We start from the raw sequence: 24,105 nt of genomic DNA, 5'->3' as shown, positions 1-24,105 counted from the left end.
TTTTTTTTTTTTGCGGTACGTGGCCTCTCACTGTTGTGGCCTCTCCCGTTGCGGAGCACAGGCTCCGGATGCGCAGGCTCAGTGGCCATGGCTCACGGGCCTAGCCGCTCCGCGGCATGTGGGATCTTCCCGGACCGGGGCACGAACCCGTGTCCCCTGCATCGGCAGGCGGACTCTCAACCACTAGCGCCACCAGGGAAGCCCTGGATCATAATTTTATCGTTCACTCATATTTCTCACTAATTCGGACCGAGGCTGCCACAGTTCCTCACCCTGCTTTTGTATGGTCACTTCCCTGTCTCCATCACTAACGCTGTGTCGCCTTGTGCCCTCTCAGCCTCAGTTTCCTCATCTGTAAAATGGGGTCAGTAATGCTTTTCTCATAAGGTTCTGGGGAGGATGAAATGAGACTGTGGATGTGGAACATTAATACTGTGTCTAGCACTTGGCACAGATAGTTATGTTTGAGATTTGCTTATTCCACAAACATTTCTATTTTTAAATTATTTGAATGGTGATACACCCCCCCCTTTCATAGAGACTACTGACTTCTCTGCATAAACAAGCCTATATGTATCTTTCACCCTCATTTTCCCACCCCTTTCCCCCAAATTATAGCATTGTATACTGTTCTATACCTCCTTCTTATAACATTTATTTTGGCTGTTCCTTAACATACTTATATAATTTTCTTTTTTTTTTTATTAAGATAAGTTACCCACCTATAAAAATGTGTGATATAAGTTTGAAGAACAAAAGTACAGTGAACACCATCCACACACCACCAAGTTAAGAAATAGTACATTGTCATATCCTCAAAGCCGCCACTGAATCATTTTCTTCCCTCCCTACAGATAACTACTGCCCTGAATATTGTGTTATCATTCCCTTGTTTTTCCTTGTACTTTTTACTATCTGTGTATCGCTCATGAATGCAGCGTAGGGCTTTGCTAGTTTTTGGACTTTATATCAATGGGATCCAAATACATATTTTGTGTGACTTGAGTTTTGCACATAACATTACATTTATGAGATGCATCCATGTTACTATGAGTAGCTCTACTTCGTTGCTGTTTTGAATTCCATGGTGTGATTAGAAAGGCTTTATGTAGGTGTTCTTCAGTTGACTGGCACTTATACTGTTGCCAGATTTTTGCTATTACATCATGCTTCATAAACATACTTCCTGGGGTAAATGTGGAAGTTTCTGTAAGGTATATACCTAATAGTAGATTTCTGGGGATATCAGATTTTTAGTGATACCAAATCAATGTCTGAAGTGGTTATAAGGGCTTATACTCTGCCAGCAGTGGATGAAAGTTTCAGCCTCAGCCATTCTTAAGAATTTATGCCTTTCTGGTGACGGGTAAGATATTAATCACTATGGTTTTAATACTCATTTGCCTGATGACATTGAACATTTCTTTATGTATTTATTAGTCATTTGTGCATTCTTTTCATAAATTTTCTCTTGCTCATTTTTCTCTTACATTGCCTTCCCCTTACTGATTTGTAAGATTTCTTTATATATTCTGAATCTTTTGTGTGTGGCTTAAATGTGTTTCAGATACCTTCCAGTTTGAGCTTGTCTTTTGTCTCTCTGTCTCTGTCTCTCTCTCCCCCACTTTCTGTATTTTTGATGAACAGAGGTTCTTAATTTTAACAAAATCGGATTTATCAGTATATTCTTTTATGGTTTGTACTTTTCATATCTTTTAAAGAAATTCTGCTTTCCCTACCTTTGGATCATAAAGATATACTCCTATATTGTTGTCTAAAAGTTTTATTGTGTTTCCTTTCTTATGACCTTAATCCTCAAGAATTGAGTTTTGTGCATAATGTGAAGGAAGAGTCTAGTTTTATTTTTTTTCACATATGAATAATGGGTTGTTCTGGCACCTTTCATTGAAAAGTCTGCTTTGATCTGGAGTTCCATTTCTTCAACATACCAAGTATCCATATATGTATACATTTCTATTTCTTTTTTTTTTTTTTTTTGCGGTATGCGGGGCCCCATTTCTATTTCTTAGTTGTCTATTCTGTTCCATTGGCCTTATTTGTCCATTTCTGTACCATTATCACCCATTATTCATTACTCTACCTGTATAATAAGTCGTGGTACCGGGTAGGACAAGTCCTCCTGCCTTTATCTTCTCTAAGAATGTCTTTACTGCTTTGCCTTTACATTTTCTATGTAAATTTTAGAACCATCTTGTCAAGTCACACACAGACATGTACACAAAGCCTGTGAGGATTTTGATTGGAATTGTATTGATTCAATTGCATTGGATCAGTTTGGATTTTAAAGTGATTGCTTTGAACATTTCATCCTTAAGTGTTATGTGTGCTGTGGGTTTTTGTAGAAGTTTCCTTCTAGTCCAAGTTTCTTAAAGAATTTTTAGTATGAACAAATGTTGAATTTTATCAACTATATTTTCTGCATCTATTAAGATGATTGTATGCTTTTTCTCCTTTCTATTAATGTAGTGGCTCACACTGATTGGTTTTTCTCTCCCGCCACAGCTTTATTGAGATATTATTGACATATGACATTTTTTTTTAACATCTTTTTTTTTTTTGCGGTACGCGGGCCTCTTACTGCCGTGGCCTCTCCCGCCGCGGAGCACAGGCTCCGGACGCGCCGGCCCAGCGGCCACGGCCCACGGGCCCAGCTGCTCCGCGGCACGTGGGATCCCCCGGGACCGGGGCACGAACCCGCGTCCCCTGCATAGGCAGGCGGACTCCCAACCACTGCGCCACCAGGGAAGCCCTTTTTAACATCTTTATTGGCGTGTAATTGCTTTACAATGGTGTGTTAGTTTCTGCTTTATAACAGAGTGAATCAGTTATACATATACATATATCCCCATATCCCCTCCCTCTTGCGTCTCCCTCCCACCCTCCCTATCCCACCCCTCTAGGTGGTCACAAAGCACGGAGCTGATCTCCCTGTGCTACGCGGCTGCTTCCCACTAGCTATCTATTTTACATTTGGTAGTGTATGTATGTACATGCCATTCGCTCACTTTTTCCCAGCTTACCCTTCCCCCTCCCCTTGTCCTCAAGTCCATTCTCTAGTAGGTCTGCGTCTTTATTCCCATCTTGCCCCTAGGTTCTTCATAACCATTTTTTTGTTTGTTTTTTAGATTCCATATATATGTGTTAGCATACGGTATTTGTTTTTCTCTTTCTGACTTACTTCACTCTGTATGACAGACTCTAGGTCCATCCTGCTCACTGTAAATAACTCAATTTTGTTTCTTTTTATGACATTTGATGGACTTTCAGATGTTTAACCATTGCTGGGATAAACCACACGATCACAATATACTGTCCTTTTTACATTGCTAGGTTCGGTATGTTAACATTTTTGCTTTGTTCATGAAAGATAACGGATTTTCATTTTACCTTCTTTTGCAGTCTTTGTTAGGTTTCAGTGCCCAACTTATGTCAGCTTCATCAGATGCTTTGGGGATGGTTTGTTCTTTTTCTGGCTCTGGGATAGTTTATGTAACATTTGAAATGATTTGTTTCTAGAATGTTTGGTAGGATTTCTTGATAAATCCATTGGGACCTGAAGTGTTCTTTGTGGGAAGATAAATTTCCCATAAAATGTCTTGAATGGTTATGAAATTGTTTAGGTTTTTAAATTATCTTTAGTCAGTTTTGAATGAATTTCCTATGACTTTGTACATATTTAAAATACAGCTTATTTTAAGTTGTCTATAATATCTTTTTAAAATGTTTGTGTCTGCAATTAGTTTCCCTTTTTCATTCCAAATATTATTTATTTATAAGTTTTCTGTCGGAAAATCTTGTCAGAGGTCTGTCACTTTTACTAAGTGCCTTCAAAGAATAATTTTGGTTTTATTGATCTTTTCAGATATGCACTTATTTTCTATTTCATTAATTTCTGGTCTTTATTATTTTCTTTCTTTAGCGTTCTTTGGATTTAATTTGCTGTTATTATTTTTATAGCTTCAGATGGATGTCTAACTCACTAATTTTCACGCCTCCCTCCCCCCCCAAAATATATATTTATATATAAACATTTAAGGCTATTAATTTCTCTCTACTGTTTTAGTTGCCTCCCACCAATTTCTATGTGTAATATTTTATTTTCAGTTCAAAATATTTTCTGATTTCCATTAACAATTCCTCTTTGATAAAGGATTAAGTGTGTGTTTCTTAAATTTTAAACAGTTTTTCTACTTTTCTTTCTGTTTTCTGGTTCCCACCTTTATTGCATTGCAGTCAGAGAATATGTTCTGTATGAGACCAGTCTTTTACAGTTCGCTAAGACTTGCTTTCTGACCCATATGTGGCAATTTGCAAAATTGTTCCAGGTATGCTTGAAGATTGTGTATTCTGTAGCTGTTGAGTACAATGTTTTATACATGTCCACCAGATTAAGTTTTTTGTTGTGTTTTACAAATCTTCTCTCTACACACATTTTTTTGTTCATTTATCAATGATGGAGAGGGATATCTTAGAATCTCCCACTATGGTTATGGATTTGTATGTTTATTTTTGTAGGTCTGTTAACTGTTTTGAGGTTCTGTTATTATGTGCTTAAATATTTAAAATTGTTATGGCTTCTTTGGAACTGAACCTTCTTATCATTTTATGGGGACCATCCTTATCTCTAGTAATGCTTCTGCCTTTAAGTCTGTTTTGTGTCATATTGATATAGCCACATCAGCTGTCTTTTGGTTAGTTCACAGAGTGTATATTTTCCTATACTTTTACTGTAAATTTTTTGGCATTCTTATGTTTTAGAAGTAACTTCTATGTCATATAGCTAGGTTTTATTAATTATTCAATTTGACAAGTTTTTGATCTGGTTTAACAGCCTGGCTCTGTCATCTACTTAAAGACCCTTAGTTTGGAAAGCCTGAATCTCCAGAGTTTCTAGGGTAAAAGTCCAAATTCCTCAGCCCAGCGTATTCTGTTCTTGTGTCTGGAACAATCACTGGCAAATAAGGGGTACTCAATACCTAAAAATAGAATGGATGAATGAAGGTACCTGATCCTAGTGATAGGAAATAGACTTGGCAGGACTTGGGGACTGGCTGGATCTAGTCAGCCTCAGAGGAGAGGATGATCAGGGTTTGATGCTCAGGTCTGTGGTGTCTGTATGTCTGCGTGGACTGTAACACCCAAACCAGATGATTCTCGAAGAGGACTCGGGGGGAGGAAGGGGTTGAGGAAGGAGGAGATGAGTCTGGTTTAGGATTGGTTGAGGTTGAGATGCTGGTGAGATATTCTCGAGGAGAGCTAGCAGGCAGTCAGAGAAGCCGGTCATGAGTTGGTGCATCTTCCCAGTTCTGAGGCCCAGCTGATGATGCCATTTAAAAAGAGCAGTAACTAGCCTTTTTGCGTATCTCCTAGAGCTAGTTCTTGGCAAATCCTTGGTAGTCATATCTCATTTAAACTGCATTTTATTCTTTAAAGATCGTATTATCCCCATTTTATAGAAGAAAAGACTGAGATTAAGCATATTAGCTAAAAATGTGTCTGTGTTATATTTGCTTAAGGTAACAGCGACTTTCTTATAAGATCATGGCATCACCTGAAGTGGATGTTAAAACCTCAGAATTTCAAGCCCCTCTGCAGTCAGAACCTCCAGAAAAGACCTGGGGGTCTGCATTTTTAATACGCAGGTTAGGTGATTCTTAAGATCAGGCGGGTCTGGCAGGCACAGGTCTCAAAGCTACCTGTCTAGTTCTCGCCCTCAGGTCTTAGCTGCTGCACTGCGCCACCTCTCTGCGGCAGGGGCAGGCTTTTTTTTTTTTTTTTTTTTTTTTTTGCGGTACGCGGGCCTCTCACTGTTGTGGCCTCTCTCGTTGCGGAGCACAGGCTCCGGACGCGCAGGCTCAGCAGCCATGGCTCACGGGCCCAGCTGCTCCGCGGCATGTGGGATCTTCCCGGACCGGGGCACGAACCCGCGTCCACTGCATCGGCAGGCGGACTCTCAACCACTGTGCCAACAGGGAAGCCCGGGGAAGGCTTTTTGATCAGGGCTTGTGCAGTCCTTTTATCAGCTCTGATCTTTGTGGAAAGTTAGCGTTTTAGTAGAGAGCAGGAGATGTTGAAAAACACCTTGCAGTCCTAGCATGACAGTTGTTTTATTAGTGGTTTGGGAAAGGAGAAGGAAACTAGCATTTATTAAGTGTTTACTAGTAGTTCTCTAAGCAGTGAAAGTTATTCTGATTTTATAGTGAGAAATGGGGCCTCAGCTAAATTTATCCCAGGCCATAGATCTGGTAGGAGGCTGAGCCAAGTTTCAGACCCAGAAGTGTCTACTAGTAAAAATAGCTCAAATTTTTTTTTAGTGTCTAGCCTGTTACCAGGCTCTTATATGTATTTTTTTATTGAGGTATAGTTGATACACAATATTATATAAGTTTCAGGTGTACAACAGAGTGATTCACAATTTTTAAAGGTTATACTCCACTTATAGTGTTATAGGCTTTTATGTGTATTTACTCATTTAATCCTCATAGTAATTCTAGTGAAGACGTTTCTATCACTATTCTCACTTAACAAATCAGAAACTGAAGCACGTGGAGGTTAAGTGTCCCTGTTTCACACACCTCCGTGGTGGAGCGGCCTGTGAATCCAGGCTTTCTGGCTGCTTCCAGAGTCCATACTTCTCACCACTGCCCAGTACTAATTTGCCTCACCCCTGACTTGTGTCCTTTTCATCTTTGTACTATTCAGCGTGATGAACTAGATTTTAAAAACCATAACAAACTTTTATCTGTTAATGTAAATTGGAACGGACCGTGGAACGTTGCTTTTGGTGCTCAGACATGACTGGATTGCCTTTGCTTCTTTTTTAGTTCCTCCATCTATGCAGGGCAGCACGAGGAGGATGGGCGTCATGACTGATGTCCACCGGCGGTTCCTGCAGCTGCTGATGACTCACGGCGTGCTGGAGGAGTGGGACGTCCAGCGCTTGCAGAAGCACTGCTATAAGGTCCATGACCGTGAGTATCGTTTCCCTGTTCCCAGGCTGCTCTGCCACCGTGTGATCAGGGACTAGTGACACTGGACTAACACCATGTACCCAGTCAACCGATACTGCCGACCTGGGCGTTCAAGTCTCTCACCATCTCATGCCAGCCCACCTTTCTCATCTCATCTTCAACTTTTTATTTTTTTAAAGTAAATCTGAAATTTAGCCCAGTGGCTAAGAACTTGGACTCTGAAGCTGGATAGTCATGGTTCACACCAAAGCTCTAGCACCTTCTCCAGTCCAAGTTGCTTCATCTCTATAATGAGGATAATCATTTGTACTTCATACCTGGGGTGGTTCAGAGGATTAAGAGACATAATACATACAAAACACCTGGCACGGAAGGCGCTGCATTGGCTATTGATAGGAAGAGGGCACCTTAGCTCAGGGGTGAAGGGCACAGCCTTGGACTTGGCCAGATCGGTGAAGTGCCATCCCTGCCCTGTGCCAGCTGTGGGCATTGGGAGCATCTTCTCAGTGGGTTGTCGGGAGGGGTAAGTAAGATAACACATGCGGAGCACTTAGAGACAGGGCCTGGTTTCAATAACTGGAGGTAGCAGTAGAAGCAAGAGGATCCATTTTGATAGATCAGTGAAATCAATGTTGGTAGATCTTACTGACTGAGTGTCAGTATGGGTAGATCTTGTTGAGTGAAAAAGAAAGTTGATAAATTATACCTATTGTATGATGTCATTGTGCTAAGTGTTTTTGTAAAACTTCACCATCTTTATTGTTCATGAATACATACATCTGTGTGTAAAAATATAAAAGTGGATTCTAGAAGGATGTGCAGTACACCATAAGTGTGCTTGCCTTTGGGGAGAGGAGGCGTGGGATCGTTTTGTCACTAGAAATCAAAGGATACTTCATCATTACCCTGTTTTGTTCTTTTATTAAAAAAAAGACAAACATGGCATTGTCAGCATAGTCTAATGGTTGTCCTTCTGATTGATTAACAGGAATTTAAGTATTTGTTTTTTATTCTATGTTTTCGTCTTTCTGTATTTTTAATTTTCAAAAGAAGTAGTCAGCTAAGTCGAGAGGGGTGGGGAAAGGTGTGGGAGGGGCCCTGGGTGCACCGGTGAAGGGACCCAAGACGAGGTGACACATTTCGAGAACTGCAGTCTGTGGCCTGACAGAGGCAGAAGCCAGATCCCTAGGAGCTGAGGGGGGGAGGGCAGTAAGAGGGAAGACAGTGAGGAGAGAAGCAGTATCTTCCTGATGTGCAGAAGAAGGAAGACTTAAGAGGGTGGCATGTAGAGAAGAGGCAGGGTTTGAAGCGGCTGCTCCAGTGAGGTGTTCACGGGAAATTCTGGGAGCTGGATGGCGCGCATCAACAAATTAAAAGCTTGGAGGGGCCCTACAGTAAGGAATCCTTTTAAACTCTGTTTAATCTTCTGTCTCCAAACTTAATTGACCTACAAACCTTGGGAAACTCTGGACAAGAACATATGCCGTGTGGGAAGAGAACAGGTTCTTGTGGTACGTAGGTTTACAGGTTATGAAGAACTCATAATTGTACACCATAGTAATGGGTTTTTTTTTTAATTTAATTCTGTGGATATTGCAGACTTCTAGAAGGATTTGAAGCAGGAGAGTGACATAATTATTGCTGTGTTTGAGACTCTCCTTCTGCTGAAAATATGTTTGCTCTAACTGCCTGTACTGTGGTGGATTGGGGTCTTTGGTGAGAGCCTCCTTTATGGAAAGGGAATATTACATCTGTCAAGCTACCTTCTCTTGCTCTTTAAAAAAACACAGCAGGACTTTAAACCTGGCCCTCAATGTCCTTTAGTGATGGGCAGAATCATGCTTTTCTTAATTTTACCTACGTGACAGTTCCTTTTCCCTTTTAGTTTCTCATCTGAGTCCTGAGTGTGAGCTTTATTGTTGAGGGGAAGTTTCAGAGCTCACTGGAAGGAGCTGTATGATGCCTGGGCACTAAGAATGAAAGTGGTTTTGCCTTTATTTGACCTTTAAAGTTGTCATGACCTAATTTAGGAAAGTCCTGTAAAATGTGTCTAGGAATTGATTTATTCTTCACACTTTATGTACCATTTCTGTGCATCAAGATATGGTTATGGCTAGGGTAGTCAGGATAGAACTATAGGTGTTTTCTCCCATCGTTCATTAAAAAAAAAGAGAGCGAGAAAAGCTTGTTTCCAAGTGTTAATGTTATTTGAGAGATTTTTAAACTGAGGGATGATAGAATGAAATTATCTAAAATTAAGTAAAAACTTGTAAGACCAATATTATTAATCTCCTATCTTTTGAAGAGATTCCTAGGAAATTCCCCTTTTACCAACTAGAAAAATATTTAGGTTCCCAGAGAATGATGAAACAAAGGAGTATTTGAAACTGCAAGTTTCAGTTTCCCAGAGCATTTGTCCCTTTTGTCAAAGCACTTCCTATTCTGGGCTCTTGCTTGGGCTCTCCTTTTACTGTCATTAGGGGAAGACCAACTTCCCACATCTCTGGCTAGTGAAGAATTTCAATTTTTTTCTGATGTCCTGGTATAAAGCCTTGGCCTTTCTTCCTGGCATTGGAGCACCTTAGATTTTGAACCAGGGCTTGTGTACAAGCATGTGGCCATCCAGCACCATTTCCTGAGACTCTCCAGTGGGCCAGGCCTCTGTGCAAGAGATAAACTTGACACAGAGATAAACTTTTGCTTCGCCTTGGGTTTCGTGAGTCAGACCTGGAATCAGACACGGAATCAGACGATTCCAGTATAAGCCCCCTTGATGGGAGTAAGTACAGGAGGCCTGGGGAGTGGTGGTTAAGAAGACTTGGATTTGAGGATTTCCACTTTAGACCAAGATAGGGTAACAGGGACTAATTTACCTTCCTGTCTGAAACAATAAAAAAATGGACAAAAACATGCAACACCGGTCATTAGTCAGTGAAGGACAGTGATCTCTTGAGAGGTAAGCATGAGGGTTTTTCCCTCTTGACACCAAATATGCATTTTTTTTTCCCAGCACTACCTCCCCAGTTCTCTGGACACCAACTTGAGTGTCCAAGAACTCAGTTCAGTTCTGACACTACCTACCTGGAGTTAGAGTCAGATCCCACCAGTGAGGGGCTTAGTCCCACAAGACTGCCCCTACTTACGATGCCAGTCTCAAGTCCTGGGCCACCCATACTTCTGACTGGCTATAAATCAGGGTTCTCATGATGCCCTCCTCAGGTTCAATACATTGGTAGAATGGCTCATGGAACTCAGGAAGACACTTCACTTGCATTTGCTGGTTTACTATAAAGGATACAACTCAAGAACAGCCATATGGATAAGATGCATGGGGCAGGGGTGGTTTGGAGCCTCCGTGCCCTCTCTGGGTGTTCTACCCTCCTAGCACCTGGATGTGTTCACCATCCCGGAAGCTCTCCAGATCTCAACATTTAGGGATGTTTTTAATGGGGGTTTTATCACGTAGTCATGATTGATTAACTCATTGGCCGTTGGTGATTAGCTCAGTCTCCTCTGCCCAGAGTTGTGGGATGGGGCCGAAAGTTCCAGGCATGTAATCAAGGCTTGGTCTTTCTGGCAGCCAGCCCCCATCCTGAAATTGTTTAGGGACCTGCCAAGAGTCATCTCATTAGAACAAAAGACATGCCTATCACCTTATCACTTAGGAAATTTCAAGTGTTTTAGGAGCTCTGTGCCAGGAACCAGGGACAAAGAGCAAGTATCTTTCTTTCTTTCTTTTTTTTTTTTTTTTAACATCTTTATTGGGGTATAATTGCTTTACAATGGTGTGTTAGTTTCTGCTTTATAACAAAGTGAATCAGCTATACATATGTCCCCATATCTCCTCCCTCTTGCGTCTCCCTCCCTCCCACCTGCAAGTGTCTTTCTTATACCACAGGGAGAATTGGGTTGCGCCCTACAGTTGCCTCCGCTCACTGCTGTGAGAGCACTTTCAGACCATGGCACAGGGGAAACCAGGCAGAGCTAGACAGACACTCTGAGTTGAGATGGAGCTGAGAGTTCAAGGAGATGAAAGCAGCTAGGGTTTGTAGGACAGAGAACTGTACTGGAGAAGAGAGATGCACAGAGAGAAAAGTAGAGATCTATAGAGTGCCCCTCCACCCCCATCAAGGATCCAGCTGAGAACTGATCAGCACGGGAACTACCTGAGGCTAAGGAAAGAACCAGTTGAAAGAAAGAATTAGGGAAACAATGTGGCATGTTCACACGGGGCTGGGAATAGTGCCTATTGCAGGCCCAAAATGGCTTCCCTGGTGAATTCTACCAAACATTCAAGGAAGAAGTAATACCAATTCCACCCTCACTCTTCCAGAAAATTGAAGAGAAGGGAACGCTTCCCAACTCATTCTGTTAGGCTTGCGTTATCCTGATACTAAAACCAAAGACATCGCAAGGAGAGAAGACTAAAGACCAAGATCCCTCATGAATGTAGATGCTAAAATTCTAAACACAGTTTTTGTCAATCTCATTCAGCAATATATAAAAAGGCTGATGTAATATGACCAAGTGGGGTTTACCCCAAGAATGCAGGGTTGGTTTAGCATTTGAAAATCAATCAATGTAATTCACCACATTAACAAACTAAAAAAGCAAAACCATATGATCATCTCAGTAGGTGCAGAAGAAGCATTTGACAAAATCCAACACCTACCCTGGCATGATGAAGCAGAAGTTTCTTACAGAAAATGAAAGCGATCCTCAGGAGCAGGGTGTAAGCAAGATAAACAGGACCTCAGGCGTTAGAGCAGGAGAGAGGAATCAACAACTGTCTGCACAGAGTTGAAAAATCCAACATCTATTTCTGATTTTAAAAAAAAAAACGGGCTTCCCTGGTGGCGCAGTGGTTGAGAGTCCGCCTGCCGATGCAGGGGACACGGGTTCGTGCCCCGGTCCAGGAAGATCCCACTTGCCGCGGAGCGGCTAGGCCCATGAGCCATGGCCGCTGAGCCTGCGCGTCCGGAGCCTGTGCTCCGCAGCAGGAGAGGCCACAACAGTGAGAGGCCTGCGTACCGCAAAAAAAAAAAAAAACCCTCAGCAAGTAGGAAAAGAAGGGAACTTCCTTAACCCAATAAAGGGGATCTATATAAAACTACTGCTAACATATTTAATTGTGAGAAACTGAATACTTTTCCCCTAATATCAGGAGCAAGACAGGAACGTCCATTCTCATCATTTCTGTTCACCATTGTACTAGAGGTTCTAGCCAGTGCACTCAGGCAAGGGAAAAAAAAAAACCCACATTGGAAAGGAAGACGTAAAAGTGTCTATTCACAGACATGATCATCGTAGAAAATGTGATGGAATCTTTGAAAAAGCTACTAGAACTAATAAGTGGGTTTAGTAAAGTTGCAGGATACAAGATATACAAAAATCAGTTGCATTTCTGTGTGTTAGCAGTGAATCATCAGAAACTGAAAAATTTTTTAAAGCACCATTTATAATAGCATCAAAAATATGAAGTACTTAGGAATAAATCTGACAAAAATTTGTAAGGTCTGTAAACTGAAAACCACAAAATATTGCTGAGAGAAATTAAGGAAGATCTAAATAGATGGAGAGACATGCCATGTTCATGGGCTGGAAAATTCAGTATCGCTAAGATATCAGTTTTCCCCAAATGATATATAGATTCAACTCAGTTTCAGTCAAATTGAAACCACTAGGTGGCGTTTCAGGGAGGTCTCCGAGGAGCTCCGGTTCTTTATGTCTCAGTGCAGAAAGAATTCAGTGAGAGGCAAAGTGATAGATAGAAGTGATTTATTAGAATAGGACGCTTGTGAGGTTACAAGCAGCGGACGGGCAAGAGGGTGCCGTGTGCCGAGAACTTAGTGGGCCACACTTTTATAATCAAAGGAAAAGTGGGGAGGGGGTAAAGGCCACCCTCTTCCTCATTCTAGAGTAGACGTCAGGCTTCCATCATCAGCTCCTCCTACAGGTTGGCCAGGGGAGTTTTCTTGTCCCTACTTGGTCAAGCCAGGACTGTCGTGGCACTATGGAAATGAGCAAAAAGGCGGTAACATATGCTAAAAATGCTAAATCATCTCAGGTTTTGGTATAATGTCACCTTTTCCTTATATTTTTGTTTTTAGTACATGCAGAGGAGTGTGTCCTAGGAATCATTAACTTACTGAGTCAGGATATGGGTAGGATGTGGGTCTCATGCCACCATTGTTTTATTGTTTTGGGGTGTGTCTCATACTTCTGTTGCATGGTTTGGTTGCTAAGCAAGTCTGCTTTCTTGAGTCATCATTAACTTCCAGAGGTCGCCAATACTTTTTTCTTTACTTACAATCCCCTAGCGGGATTAACTGTTTAATTATAGTAAGTCCCCTACATACAAACGAGTTCCATTCCAAGAGCGCGTTCTTAAGTCCAGTTTGTTCGTAAGTCCAGCAAAGTTAGCCTAGGCACCCAACTAACACAATCGGCTATATAGTACTGTACTGTAATAGGTTTGTAATACTTTTCACAAAAATAATACATAAAAAACAAACAAAAAATAAAGAAAACATTTATAATCTTACAGTACAGTACCTTGAAAAGTACAGCAGTGCAGTACAACACCTGCCACACAGGCGCTGGCGTTGAGTGAACAGGCAAGAAGAGTTACTGACTGGAGGAGGGAGAGGAGGTGGGAGACGGTAGAGCTGAAGGATCGTCAGCAATAGGAGATGGAGGGCAGGCTGCAATGTCACTCATGCCTGACGCTGATGGCACAGGGTCTGGTTCCTTGCTGGGTTCAATTCTATCTACCCTCCTGAAAAACCGATCCAGTGATGTCTGGGTAGTAGGTCCTTTTTTCTTGTCATAGATGACACGGTAGCACTGGATTTCATTCTGAACGGCTGCTGAACCTTCGTGTACCGTGAAGTCTGACTCCCAAGAGAGTTGGCAAGTAGTTATGGGAAGATTCATTAGTTCAATTTCCTAAAAACAAAACAAACATGGAAGCCTGAATTTTGAAGCCTTCGAAGGAGGCCCACGTCCCCTTGGAAAGTAGGTATTCCTGATGATGTTGTCGGGGAATGGTGTTGCCCAGCTCGGGGTCTGAGGGGGCCCTGAACCTGAACCTGACTCTGGGTTGGAATGTGTGTCATTGATCATGTGGTTTTACTGGGCAGAAGCAGAAAGTTGCCACAGCCCACAGTTTCATAGCAACGAGTCTTTCAGAGTTACCCGCCTTGTTAAACTATTTTGGGGCTGCTCTTTCTGGTTCTGTTTGGTTGAACAAGTTGGGTTTTAGGGGATCATTGGGTCCAGCCTCCTCGTCTTACAAAGCAGGAAGCAGAAACCCCTGGGAGTCTGGTGTGCTGTGTAGCCCCTTCTCACACAATGACTCTGGGCCCCAGCACTGCCCAGTGCTGCCTTCTGAGTCAGTGCCCGATTCTTTGAGGGCCTGCCTTGCCTGAGCTCCTAGGGTTTTTAAATTTATTGATTGATTGATTGATTGATTGATTGATTGATTGCGGTACGCGGGCCTCTCACTGTTGTGGCCTCTCCTGTTGCGGAGCACAGGCTCCGGACACGCAGGCTCAGCGGCCATGGCTCACGGGCCCAGCCGCTCTGCGGCATGTGGGATCTTCCCGGACCGGGGCACGAACCCGTGTCCCCTGCATTGGCAGGCGGACTCTCAACCACTGCGCCACCAGGGAAGCCCTAAATTAATTTTTTTAATTTGAAATAGTTCCAAACTCACAGGAGAGTTGTAAGAATAGTACAAAGAACTTTTCCCCCCTGAATCATTTAAGAGTAGGTTACCAATCTGAAATTCCATCACCCCTACATTCTTTAGGGTGTGTTTCCTTCTAGCAAAGACATTCTCCTGAATAACCGCAGGATAACCATTAAATCTGACTTTAACATTGATCCATCACTATCATCTAGTCCACAGACCCCATTGGTGTTTCTCCAGTTGTCCCAATATTGTCTTTTTTAGCAAAGGATCCACCCCAGAGTCATGTGTCACATTTAGTTGTCACATACAATTTGTCCTCAGGACAAATTAGGTAGAATATCTGAAATCTTAGATTAAAAAATTAAGACTTAACATTATTTCAGCGAGCAGAATAAGTAATATGACGTTCAGGCAAAACACCAGTGAACTGAAGTGCATGTACCAAAAATAGATTAGGGAACACAGTGTCAGGGGAACATTATGGATGATAGATATTTTCTGTTCTTGTCAAACCTCTCATCTGCCCTCATCCTAGCTTTGTTTTCCTCCTGCGGATTTACATGACCGCATCTGCACTGTTGTCTCTGCAGGCCTCAGGGCTCAGACTCATCGTTGGGTGGCACGTGTTAGTGGTGAGGCAGTGATGCTGTCCACCTTTCAGTTTAGTATTCTATCCTGTATCTGCAGTCACGTTTATACGCACCTTCTCTTTCCAAGGAGGACTCAGCGATGATTAGATGCTGGCTCCAAATAAGTTTTCCTCCTGCTTTTAATGATTTCATTGTCCATTTCTGCCCTTTGGCCGTGATGAACAGTTAATAAGCATACCGCTGTCAGCCTGCTTGCCTTTTCAGTTAATCAAGGGGGATTAGGCTTGTGACCATAACTGAAAAGTGGCATAAAATTAGCATGAAAAGTAACATCTCAAACGCAACTTGATGAATTTTTCAACATACAGAATTTCATAACAGGCAGTTGTGATGTGCTCAGACCAGAGTCTTTGGGTTCTGGAAGCTCTGCAGCCACGAGGAAACAAACTCTTGTGGCTTTCACATCTCTGGCTCTTGAAGGACTCACTGTGTCCAAGTTCCAGCCAGCCCTTGATGACTGCGGCGCAGGAACCCAGCGGGGAGATGGTCCCCAGCAGTCCTTCCAGGCCAGTGCGGATCTGCTGAGCCGGGGCCTCTGTGTGCTCCACGCTCTCCCAAAGCGTGGCCTTCATTTGCTCCAGGAAGTGTTTCATACTGGCTCCCAGCCACAAGGGAGGGTGTGTGGGTGTGTGGGAGGGCTGGGAGTGGATTCTTCAGCAGGATTACCACACACACCACTGGCAGGAATAGGGAAGCCATTTCTTGAAGACACAGGTTCAAATCAGGGACTTGGGAAAGTGTGTTTTTCTTCACTTTCTGAGTCTCTGCTTTCTGTTTTATAGAGGAGATCTTACCTACCTCATGGAAAAGTCATGAGTGTTAAACAGGAACTTAGGTGGAGTGCCTGGCACAGAGTACTTCCTGCTCCACGTCCAGTGCATGCGCCTTGCTGCCCCTTCCTTCCTGTATGTCCCTCCCCCTACCATCTACTCTCAGGTCCCGGGGCTGGGGGTGGGGGTGGGAACTCACCTCAGAAGATCCAGGATGTTGGTAAGTAGGGCGATAGGAATTGTTATGTAGACCATAGGCTGCATTTCTCGCGCTGGGATTTTCTCAGAAATACTCGTGGAAGGAGATCACGAGTGCAGGTGCTGAGTGGGGGTGTGAGTGACAGGAAGGCCAGCGCGGCTGAGAGTAGAGCGAGGGGGCACACGGGAGCCACTGGTGGCTTCCAGGTTGGCAGTGGTGGTGTGGGTATCTGGCTTCACCCTGGCTGCATGTGGAGGACGGGTGGGGGGCTAGGGTGGACGCTGGGAGGCTGGAGGAGGCTGTGTCGCACTCCAGGGGCAAGGCACTGGGGACTCAGAGGAGGGCTGCAGTGAGCCGGACGAAAGCGGCCGTAGTCATCCTTCCGATGGCACCACAGGCCTGCCCGTGCCTTTCAGCCACCTTCCTCACCCCTGCCGGGAACGGGGTGCTGAGCCAAGTCCCACGTGTACAGAATGTGGACATCAGTGAAGGCCACTCAGATGAGAACAGGCAATGGCTGTTTATTCAGAGCTTGCTCTGACAGGGGGACTTGTGTTTTGGAGACTTGCTGGCAGGCAGAGGAGTGGGAAAGCTGTATAGAGGAACAAAGGGAAGGCTTCAGCTGTGCCCTGATAGGAGGCCGTGGGCTCAGGAAGCTGGAGGCGGACAGTCTAGAAGCAGGACAGGCTGTGATTGGTTGCGGGAGCACACCTGGCTTTCTCAGGTTGGTCCTAAGTTGGAAGCAGGGACAGAAATTAGGGAAGCTGTCAGTTATTAATCAAGACCTGTTCATTTTTTTTTAATATAGATTATTTTATTTATTTTTGGGCACTTTGGGTCTTCGTTGCTGTGCACGGGCTTTCTCTAGTTGTGGCGAGCAGGGGCTACTCTCCATTGCGGTGCGCGGGCTTCTCACTGCAGTGACTTCTCTTGTTGTGGAGCACAGGCTCTAGGCGTGCGGGCTTCAGTAGTTGCGGCACTTGGGCTCAGTAGTTGTGGCTCCCAGACTCTAGAGCACAGGCTCAGTAGTTGTGGCGCACGGGCTTAGTTGCTCCGTAGCATCTGGGATCTTCCCGGACCAGGGCTCGAACCCGTGTCCCCTGCATTGGCAGGCGGATTCTTAACCACTGCACCACCAGGGAAGCCCAAGACCTGGTCATTTTGAGCCAATTATTACAGAGCTTATGGCTGGCTTCCTGAGCTGGTTGCTAGAGATAGTGGTCTGACCTCCTACAGGTCTAACTTACAGGTAGCAGGCTGGCTTCCTGGGCTGGTTACTCTAGGTGGTGGGTTGGTTCCCCGGGCTGGGTGCTGCAGATTGTGGATCAGAGCCCTGTTTCTATAACGTTTCTTGTCCGTTTGTACGTTCAGTCTCTCGGAAGAATGTGTGTGACACAGTCTGCTCCTTTGAGTTGTTTGCAGTCCAGCTTCTGAGAAACCACAACCGCTTATCCGGTGGGTCAGGGGACGGAGTGGCCTCTGCAGTCACCGTGTCTCTTTATGGCAGGGCTCCAGCCTACACCAGAATTTGAAAACTGGTGGCGTGTCATTGGGATCTAGCTTACAGTCAGAGCCCTGAGCTAATCTCCGTTGTCACAAGACACTACCATTTTTCTCTTTTTTGATTCAGACTCCTGGGGGTTAAGGCAGCAAGTTATGTTGTTGAGTGTCGAAATATTTTTTTAACTGTTTATTATGGAGAAAGAAAGGTAGAGAGAATAATACAACGCAGCCTCATGTACACATCGTCACCCAGTTAAAATGATAACTCATGACTGATCTTGTTTTATCTGTGCTCCTGATTACTTACCCCCATATCATTTTGACACAATTCTCAGACCTCATTGCATATCTGAGTAAGAATTTTTTTTTTAAATGAATGCTCAGGTCCTTTTGTCACTGTGCCAGACTGAAGGCCAGATGTTTGTTTTCTGACCTGGACTTTGTCACTTACCGGCCCTGTGGTCTTGGATAAGTCCTTACGTTCTCTGACCCTTGGTTTCCTCTTTTGGAAAACAGACTGTACCACATACTGGCTCCCCTTGGCGGTCGTTCGTGAGGGTCTGATGAGATCCTGAGGGAGCAGAACTTTAGCACGTGGTGACGTGACATACAGATGGAGAGAACTCTTTGTCTGATCTGTCTGCCGCATGAGAGACCGCTGTCCTTCAGTCCCTGCGCTTCCCAGCGCTGCTCACTAGCCGCACTGTGGGAGTGCCGTTGTCAGCTCACATACCTGAGTGTCGAGGGGACCATCTTCCCCAGGCAACTGAGGTGAAAGCCCTAGGCTGGGACGCAACCCCCACACACCTCTCTGGCCCAGGGTGCCTGCCTGCCAGCCTCTCCCAGCCCAGGGGTCTGCTCTCGGGCCTGGTGTGGCCTAGTGCCCATGTCTGGTCCAGGGCCTGGGCTGCCCCGTCCTCAGTGCTCAGGAGCACAGCCCGGCTGGCCCCAGCAGATGAGAGAGCTCTCATGGGGCAAGTTGGCCCATAAGTGGTTTGGTCCCCTGGGGTCTTATTTTTTGCTATTATTTCCTCTGCCTAAAATAGTATTTCCTCTGCCTAAAAGTTTTTTATCTGTGGTGCCTGGTTTGGAACAAAACTATCTGTTGCTCAGAAGTTAGGGCGGCAGACTTCCTGCTGCCCAAGTATGCAGTGAACCCTGGGTTCCAGTAGGCTTCCGGGAAGCAGAGACTCTGATTAACAAGAAGAGGTTTGTTGGTTAAATTAAAATTTATTTTAGAAGAAGAGGAGGTAACAGTGGTGGCCAGAAAAAAACGACCTCTCAAAATGAATTGAACCAGCTCTCACTCCTCAGAGAAGTGTCCCGTTTGCTCAGTGCTACCCCAGCCAGTCCACTGCCCTGAGTCCCATTTTTTAATTGCCCCAACAGAAGAAGGGCATTTCCTGCTGAAGAAAGAGCTGTTCTGTCCTCTCCTGAGTCCTTGGCCTTTAGTTTAGCTCCTCCCGCAGCAGCTCATGTGACCCCCGTGACCTGGCTGAGTAGTCAGGGCTGGAGGAATGATGGATGTTGGCCAGGCACAGCCCCTGTACGTGGCCTTGGGGCACAGCCCTGTGGCGTCAGCACCGCCTCTGGCGTCTTTCCCAGGCACTGCTCAGATACTTTCTGTCTTTCTGTATTGGCCGAGTCCCTCTTTGTGACCCTGAAGGCACAGTGCCAAGTTCTGGAGGAATGTAGGTGTGACCTTGGTGGGGTCTGGGGTAGGGAATGTTCCCAGAGGACACTTGCTCTGCTCCACAGAGGCTGCGTGGCTTCTTGCCCAGGAGCTTGGCCTGGGCTCCATTTCCAACGCTGGGCGAGTTGTTTAACCTCTGGTATGTAAAGGTGATAATAACAGCTCACCTTATGGAGTTAGTGTTCTTGCAGTGATGCAATGAGCCAAGCTAATGAGCAGTGCCCAGCACATCCTAAGGTGATGACAGCCCCACATTTACAGGCCTGTTGTGCTCAGCCCAACAGTAGCAACCTCACCACACCCCGTAAGAAAGGCACAGGTACACCCTGCTTACATGGAGAGAGAACACAGGTGGCACCAAAGATCTACAGACCCTTGCTTGCTTCAGCCATGGTGCTAATCGTCCTGGTTAGGGTGTCTCTTTGCTCTCTGAGAAGAGGCAGCTATGGTAGGTCCAGGGCCTTGTTCTTTACCTCTTATAGCTGGTCATCCCATGTTGCTGACTGCTGGTCATTGGTGTGGAGGGACCCAGCCTCTGATCCAGTTCTACCTGTAAAAACTTGGTATTTTGATACTTACCTGAAGCCTGTCTTTTTTTCTCAATTGGTTCGGGATCTGAAGGGAGGAGTAGGTTACTCGTTAGTTCTCTGAAGTCCCTTGAAGTGGTAGAACCAAGACTGGAAATAGTTGTCTCAGAATCATGTGATGCGGTCTTTATCTCATGCACGGCATCATGGCCGTGGACTCATGGGATATTGGGGCCAAATGGATCCTCAGACACTGCTTTAGGCCCACTTTGTTCCTACAGATTTGCCAACTGTAGCTTTTCCACCATGGGCTCCAGGAAGAGGGGAGGGAGAGGGGGCAGAGCAGTGAAAATTAGCTGGTTTGAAGACTTGATTTTGGGAAGCACTGATCTGGTGTTACCTTGACACTTAACGGGCACGTCAGGGATCTTGGTAGCAAGCAAGAGTTCCCAATTCTGGCCAACCTGAAAAGGAACGTGTTGGGAGGCTGTTGGGAAAGGAACACACGGGACTGACCGTTGGCTGGTGGCCAGACTGGGGAATGGGCCGAAGCCCCAGGGCACCAGGCACAGGAAAGCACAGCAGCACCTCACGGCCAAAGCCACCCTCCCCCTGCAGCGACTGGGCTAGAACCACCTTCCGCCATCCCTTTGTCCCTTGCTCAGACTGAGAGGGTGTCTGACAGGCTGAGCACGGGTTCTGGCCCACTGTTGGCTGACCTGGGACCTGGCCCCTGCAGGTTCCTGCACTCTGGTTTTCTGCCTATGGGATTTGTTTTCCCACCAGAATCACACAGATGGGGTAAAGAAAGACTCTTTGGTAGAGTCTATTTAGGGAGTGGGGCAGCCAGAATTGGTAACTGGAACAAAGTGTGATGGGGAAGGAAGTGCTTGAGGACCGTGGGAGGACAGAGACAGAGCGCGGAACCCTGATCCTTTGTGGTCAGGGCAGGCCTGCACAGGAAGGGACGTGTCTGGGACGCCAGACGGTCAGAAGCCTGGCCGGTTGGAGCAGGCGTGGTGGAGAGAGGGTTGCGGGGAAGTGTTCTCAATGTGTGAGGTTGGATGTGAGGTGGCGGGTGGCCTTCAGGGATGAGAGGAACGGAGAGGCTGGCCTGGGGGCCCACAGAGGGGCGGGGCGGAACTGGGCCGGCCGTGCTGCTGCCTCTGTGGCCCCAAGAAGTCCAGTTAGGGCGGGGGTGTGGCTGAACAGGAGAGCAGCTTATTCCCAGGTAATGGTGCAGCGCAGGGCATCTGTGGGCAGCACAGGCAGGTCCGCCCAGCAGAGGGCTGTGGCTGAGCCCCCGAGAGGGCCGCTGTGCGCTGGAGCCCACGGGAGCCCCTGAGTAGGCGGCCGGCTGCTGCAAGGTCAGTGGTAGGAAGGGCTTTTTTTTCTTAAATTGAGAACATTCATGTTTCTGAAAAGTGAGGCTGGACAGCAAACTGGAGGTGGTAGGAGAGGGGAAAGCTCAGGGCGGCTATTAGCTCATCTCCGTGCTGACGAGGAAAGTCCGAGGTAGCAGAATGCTTTTGATCTGCCCACAGAGTACGTTCTTCTGAACGACACCCAGGAGAGGCCTTTTCAGTGGAAAATGTGAATTGTCGCTTTCAGGGGGATGTGAGACTTGCCACTGCGTCACCTGGGACGGACGGGCTGGCTCCCGAAGCAGAGGCCCTGTTGGTGGGCAGGAGATGGTTCCTTGTGCCTGGGGGCCCCGCGCCTGAGTTTCCCAGGCTCGAGTCGGGTGCTTGCCAGGGGCCAAAGGGTCTCCAGCAAGCCGGGCGCGTGGCTCGTCCGTGGTAGCTGGCCCCACACACCGGGGCGAGATGCTTTGCATGGTGTGGGAGCAGAGGAAAGCACAGGAGCACTTCGTGCCGGGGCAGCAGAGAACAGCTCGTGGAAAAAAGTGCCCTGCAAGTTGGCTTTCGTAACTGGTCAATGGGAGTGAGGAGGAGGGCGCATGAGCAGGGCACGGAGGCAGGAAATGTGACCGTGTTTCACTCCTCTGATCATGGTGTTTCAGCAGCTGTGGCCAGATTTCATCATCACGCTACCGTTAGGATTTTTGCCACGTCCGAGTACCACCTGTTTATTAATACAAATTTTTTCTTTAAATTGCTTTCTTCCTCATCGTTTTTTGTTTTTTTGGTCATGCCACGTAGCTTGAGGGATCTTAATTCCCTGACCAGGGACTGAACCCGGGCCACGGCAGTGAAAGCTCAGAGTCCTGACCACTGGAGTGCCAGGGAATTCCCTAAATTGCTTTTTTTTCTTTTCTTTAACTTAAGCAACTTTAGTTGTAAAGGAAGATTAGATCCTGCCTGTGATTCACGTATTAGTATTTCTGTCCGGGTCTTTGTCATTAGCTTTTCTGGGCCTCCTCAGCAGACGCCGTGCCTGTGTCACAGCTGCCGACTTTACGTGGCTGCAACCGCCATTGCCACCAGTGTGATCGTTTAGTTTTTTAAACTTTCATAATATTTAGCTATACAAGGAGCTTACAAGTACCTTTCTAAGAAGCCAAACAGATAAAGTTCAAGTGCCCTGGGATGACCTCCTCATTTTAGTTCCCTTCCTAGCAATGGCCTTGTTCATCAGTTTTGTGGGTAACCTTCCTGGCCTTTTTCCTGCATATTGTTTTGTTGGTTTTATTATTGTTTTTAACATAATGTTATATATTGTCTGTTTTCCCGCAATTTTTTTCTTACAGTGATTTTTCTAAGGCACAAATCTTTTGAAATTAATTATTTTAATAAGTGAAAACAGTAATACATACGTTTGGTTTAAAAAAGTCTCACAGTACAACAGGGTGATTCCAGGACCCAAGGCTGACCATGTCTCTCCTGTGCTTCCAGCTCTGAGAGGCTCCCATGTCCCACAGGAGGAAGGGCACACGCCCCCTAGCCCGTGGGGCCCTGGGCCATCTGCTTCCTGCTGCTGCCGCCGCAGCCTTCCCAGCCGTCCTTCTTTCCCCTGCCAGTCTGCTGTCCATCTACCCCAGCCCCCTGCGGTGCTCCCCGGGCTCTGTCCGTACCCCCTCCTCTGACAGGCTGGTGGCCCTGGAGAGGGTGCTGCTGCCTTGTGCATCACCAGGGGCAGCACGAGGTGGCTGGCATACAGGTCAGGGGCTGTGGCCGTGCTGTCAGGGCTCCCTGCTGCTCGCTGTGCCTGGCGGTGTAACGCTGGGTGAGTGAGCCCCCCTCTGCAGGCAGGATGGGTTCATTACTGCGTGAAAAGTGCTCAGATCAGGGCCTTCCCCGGGGTGGGTGCTCCGTGTGAGCTGCTGTTCTTACCCTGTCGTCGTTATTCTTCACTGTCGCAGCCCCGGGGCAGCACAGGTGTGCCAGTGTTCGATGTGTGTTTGGATGTCGAATAAAGGGAGGAAGGATAGAGGTGGACCTGACGCGTGCATGAGGACAGGCAGGGGCAGAGGCTCTACGGAGGAGTCAGGCTGTGATGCCCACTGCACTGAGGTGCTGAGTGGGGACAGTGACAGGGCGGCAGGGAACTGGGGCTGGGGAGGAGGCCGAGGGCTGCCAGCCAAGACAGGAAGACCTCAGCAGGCTCAGATGCCATTTCCCAGGCGTTTGTACTTCACAGCGCTGTCTCTTTGCTCCAGGAAGAAAGAAGCCACAGGCGTTGGCGCTCACCCAACAGGACCAGGGCCTCCACCCATTTCTGGCTTTGCTGTCCCGTGTTCAGGGTGACAGCGGGGTCGAAACAAGCTGCACTTTTTTTGATGGAGCACCCTCCCCCTTTTTTGCTTTTGCCTGTTTATTTCCAGGCACTGCTACCGTAGAGAAGTTGGAGGACTTCATCAACAACATTAACAGTGTCTTGGAGTCTTTGTACATCGAGATAAAGAAAGGCGTCACGGAAGATGACGGGAGACCCATTTATGCGCTGGTGAGTGCAGACAGAGCCCCCTGGTGGATGTGTGAGGGACCGCGGTGGAGACAGCCCCGTGCCCTCCTTACTGGGGCGAATGCAGGTACACCCGCCTCACCAAGGGCTTGGAGGGAGAAAGGGATAAGATGCCTTTTCATTTAGAACAAGACATAGAAGCTGGGAAAAG

The 24,105-nt window shown here is 46.2% G+C and overlaps 1 protein-coding gene and 1 long non-coding RNA gene across 5 annotated transcripts in view; one reads left to right on the top strand and one right to left on the bottom strand.

Moving 5' to 3' along the window:
* NSMCE1 (NSE1 homolog, SMC5-SMC6 complex component) overlaps positions 1-24,105 on the top strand; it is a 33,315-nt gene that overhangs the window by 848 nt on the left and 8,362 nt on the right. For all 4 annotated transcript variants that reach the window (XM_049699107.1, XM_004268599.4, XM_049699106.1 and 1 more), the window contains exons 2-3: positions 6,846-6,992; positions 23,815-23,936. In XM_049699107.1, the coding sequence (XP_049555064.1) occupies positions 6,857-6,992; positions 23,815-23,936 (258 nt within the window). In that variant the 5' untranslated portion in view covers positions 6,846-6,856. The remainder of the gene's footprint in view (positions 1-6,845; positions 6,993-23,814; positions 23,937-24,105) is intronic.
* On the bottom strand, positions 11,233-16,545 carry LOC125961386 (uncharacterized). Its single transcript, XR_007472064.1, has 2 exons — positions 15,392-16,545; positions 11,233-13,940 (listed from the first exon to the last, which is right to left on the bottom strand). It is a non-coding gene; the product is annotated as an uncharacterized LOC125961386 (long non-coding RNA).

This window comes from Orcinus orca, chromosome 16 (assembly GCF_937001465.1).
Source record: "Orcinus orca chromosome 16, mOrcOrc1.1, whole genome shotgun sequence".
Lineage (NCBI taxonomy): Eukaryota > Metazoa > Chordata > Mammalia > Artiodactyla > Delphinidae > Orcinus > Orcinus orca.
This window is presented reverse-complemented; position numbering and strand designations above follow the sequence as displayed.